The sequence below is a fragment of the Panicum virgatum genome, chromosome 8K (genome assembly GCF_016808335.1).
Source record: "Panicum virgatum strain AP13 chromosome 8K, P.virgatum_v5, whole genome shotgun sequence".
In the NCBI taxonomy this organism is placed as follows: domain Eukaryota; kingdom Viridiplantae; phylum Streptophyta; class Magnoliopsida; order Poales; family Poaceae; genus Panicum; species Panicum virgatum.
The window spans coordinates 4,137,575-4,140,707 of NC_053143.1; the positions used below are offsets into that span (position 1 = coordinate 4,137,575).

At 55.8% G+C, this 3,133-nt stretch overlaps 1 protein-coding gene across 1 annotated transcript; it reads right to left on the reverse strand.

The window, feature by feature from the left end:
* Positions 1 to 1,530: 1,530 nt before the first annotated feature.
* On the reverse strand, positions 1,531 to 2,868 carry LOC120646094 (probable F-box protein At2g36090). The gene has a single exon (XM_039922809.1). It carries the CDS (start codon positions 2,663 to 2,665, stop codon positions 1,727 to 1,729), a length of 939 nt encoding a protein of 312 aa, XP_039778743.1. The 5' UTR covers positions 2,666 to 2,868; the 3' UTR covers positions 1,531 to 1,726.
* Positions 2,869 to 3,133: the final 265 nt, after the last annotated feature.

The window sequence follows — 3,133 nt, forward strand, 5'->3', positions numbered from 1 at the left end:
AGTGTTCTCTGTTAAATCGGCCTACGCGCTGGGAATTAGAATTAGAGATCATCATAATGGGGCTGATGCATCTACTTCTAATGGTGAAGCTAGCTGTTTTGATTGGAAGAGAGTTTGGAGAATGAATGTCGCGAACAAAGTGAAAGTCTTTGTATGGCAATTGGCACACAATTCATTACAGGTCAAGAAAAACATTGCAAGGAGAGGAGTCAAATTGGACACCCTATGCCCTATCTGTCAAAGATTTGATGAGGATATGGGACATTTATTTCTGAAGTGCAAGAAAATGCGTTTATGCTGGTTGCTACTTAATTTGGAAGAGGTGAGGGTAAGTTTTTTGCAGCTGAGTACTGGTAGGGATATGCTGGAGAAAATCTGGACACTTCAAGATGAAATTCAACAGAAGATTATTTTATTATTGTGGTGTTGGTGGTCAGCTCGTAATAAAGCTAATGTTGGTGAAAGAATGAAGAGTGCCCAGGAGGTTGTTAGTGATGTCTTCTATCATATGAATGCCTGGAATTCAGCTAATCACCAAAAAAATCATTCAAGCAAGCTTTCTGGCTCTCAGACATGGAAAGCTCCACCTGAGGATTTTTACAAAATAAACTGTGATGGATCTTTCTTGCCTGAAATGTGTAGAGGTGGTTGGGGCTTTGTAATTCGAAATCATCTTGGACAGGTGGCTGCTGCAGGCGTAGGTCCTGCTGCTTATCTTCTGAATGCCCAACATGCTGAAGCCTTGGCATGCTTAAAAGCCCTGGAGCAGGCTGCTTCCCTGGGAATGCAACGCGTGATTCTGGAAACTGATGCTATCAATGTGGTCAATGCTTTAGGTGGCTCCTGCTTTGACAGATCCTCTCTTGGCATGATGTTCAGTGAGATTAGGGCTAATATGTTATATGATTTTTCTGTTTGTTCCATCTCTCATTGCCCTAGGGTGTGTAATTCTGTAGCTCATACATTAGCAACCATGGGTTTAAATTGTGAAAGTCCCTTAATTTGGATGGGTGATGTACCTGAACATGTTGCTGTAATGGTGTCCAGTGACTTACCTGGACACAGTGCTTAATGAAAGTATTTGCTACCTCAAAAAAAAAAAAAAAAAAAAAAAAACCCCAGCCAGGATGCTGCTGCAGATTACTGTGTTTCCATTCCTTCTTTTTTTCCCTTCACATTTGTATTTATTTTCTATATTTTTTCATTGCTTTGTTCCTAAAAGGCTCCATTTTTCCCTTTGCACCTATATACTATATTCATTTTTTGTGCTTTCTTCATTCCTCTGTTCCAAAGAGATTTTGAATTTTTGGATGGCGTGTTGCCATAATATATAGTTACTTGTGTCTATGTGTTGTCATTTTGCCATAATATATAGTCAGCATCAGCCATCAGGTCTGTGGAGGCTTGCGTCAATTTTTCTTTTTAACCTCAGTGGTGAGAGTTTGCTGCATGTCCAGTAAAAAAAAAATTGAAAATCATGGTGCCTCCAAGCAAGAAAACTTTAGGACAAACTTCTCTTTCCGAGAAATATAATAGCAAGTTTCCTTTTCTTAAACTTTGCTTTCTGCAAAATTAATAGCGGCAAAAGAATACCACTATCTGATGGGAACTTTCAGCTGTACATTTCGTTGTTGACAGCCGACCGTATAACCTACAGCACAATCAAATTTACATCCCCTGTACAAGTCAACGCCATGAGGCTGCTCCCCCGGGCGCGGCGGACGTGTCACCGGAGCGTGAGCATGACGAGGAAGCCGAGGAACGCCGCCGCGCCGACGCCGGAGCAGCAGAGGTCGAGCATGCCCTCCCGCCTGGCCTTCCACTCCTTGCGCGCCCGCTTCCCCCCGACGAACTCCTCGTACCGCAGCCTGGCCTCGCCCTCCGCGCCGCGGTGGCCCCGCCTGACTCCCGCCATGGCCGCGGCGACCGCGGCCAGCGCGTCCCGGCCGCTGACCCCGCCGCCGTCGCCGTCCTCCGCGCACAGGCTCACCTCCCGGACGTAGCCGTAGCGCTCGTCGCAGACGACGGCGGCCTCCAGGGCCACGCCGCCGCCGAGCGCGACGGCGAACCGCGCCACGGCGTCCCCCGTGAGCCACTTGCGGTCGACGGAGACGGGGCGGCGGCTGGACGCGTTCACGGCGCGGCCGGTCGCCGGGTCGACGAGGATCCAGCTGAGCGCCAGGTCCGCGGGCGCGACGGGCGTCGGCGCCGAGAAGCCCTCCTGCACGAGCGCGTCGACGCGGAACGGGGAGCCGAGGAACCAGCCCGAGGCGGCGTCCGTCTCCACGACGCGGGACAGGATGCAGGGGCCGCCGTGGTGGAGGTCCACGGCCGAGACGAGGCGCGCCGGCAGGGCCCGCGGCGGCGGGAACGGGAAGGCGTCGGCGAAGAGCGCCCGGTGCCCGCCGCCGCAGAACGACGGGACGCCGCGGACGGAGGGCCACATGGCGAGGCAGAGCGCGCGCCAGGTGGCCGGGTCGGCGGCGAGGGCGCGGAGGCCGGAGCACGCGCACCCGACGGCGGCCAGCGACGCGCCGTCGAGGCGGCGGAGCACGAGCGCCAGGACGTCCGGGGGGAGGTCCTCGATGGCCGTCGCCGTCGTCCCCGCCTCGGCGCCGGCGCCGTCCGTTGCGCCGAGACCACCGCTCAAGCCGGCGGCGGCCATGGATCGCGAATCCGTGGAGCTTTCTTTGTTGCCGGGCGGTTGCGCGTGTCGTTGATGCGGTTTGAAGCTAGCTAGTGGCTTCTTGCTTGGTTATAAATGGGTTAGACGGTTAGTGGTGGCCGGGGAGGGTGAGTGGTCGGATCACTGCCGGAAAGCGAGGTGTTCCCGCGCCCCGACCGGCCGGTCTCGGTCTCGGCAGGAAGGATGAGAGTATTGTTTTCCATCAGGCCCGTGGGCCGTGGGCCGGCCCGAAGCACGAGAATTGGGCCCGGTACACGGCCCGCCCGGCACGGAGGTAAACAGGCCCGGGCCGGCCCGGCACGGGCGTCGTGCCGTGCCTGGGTCGCGCCGCAGGCACGTGGGCCGGCCCGGCCCGGCACAGTTAGCGTCCGGCCCGACTCGGCACGTGGGTCGGCCCGTGAGCACGAAGCCCACGAAGCCCGCCAGCCCGAGCCGGCCGGCCACATA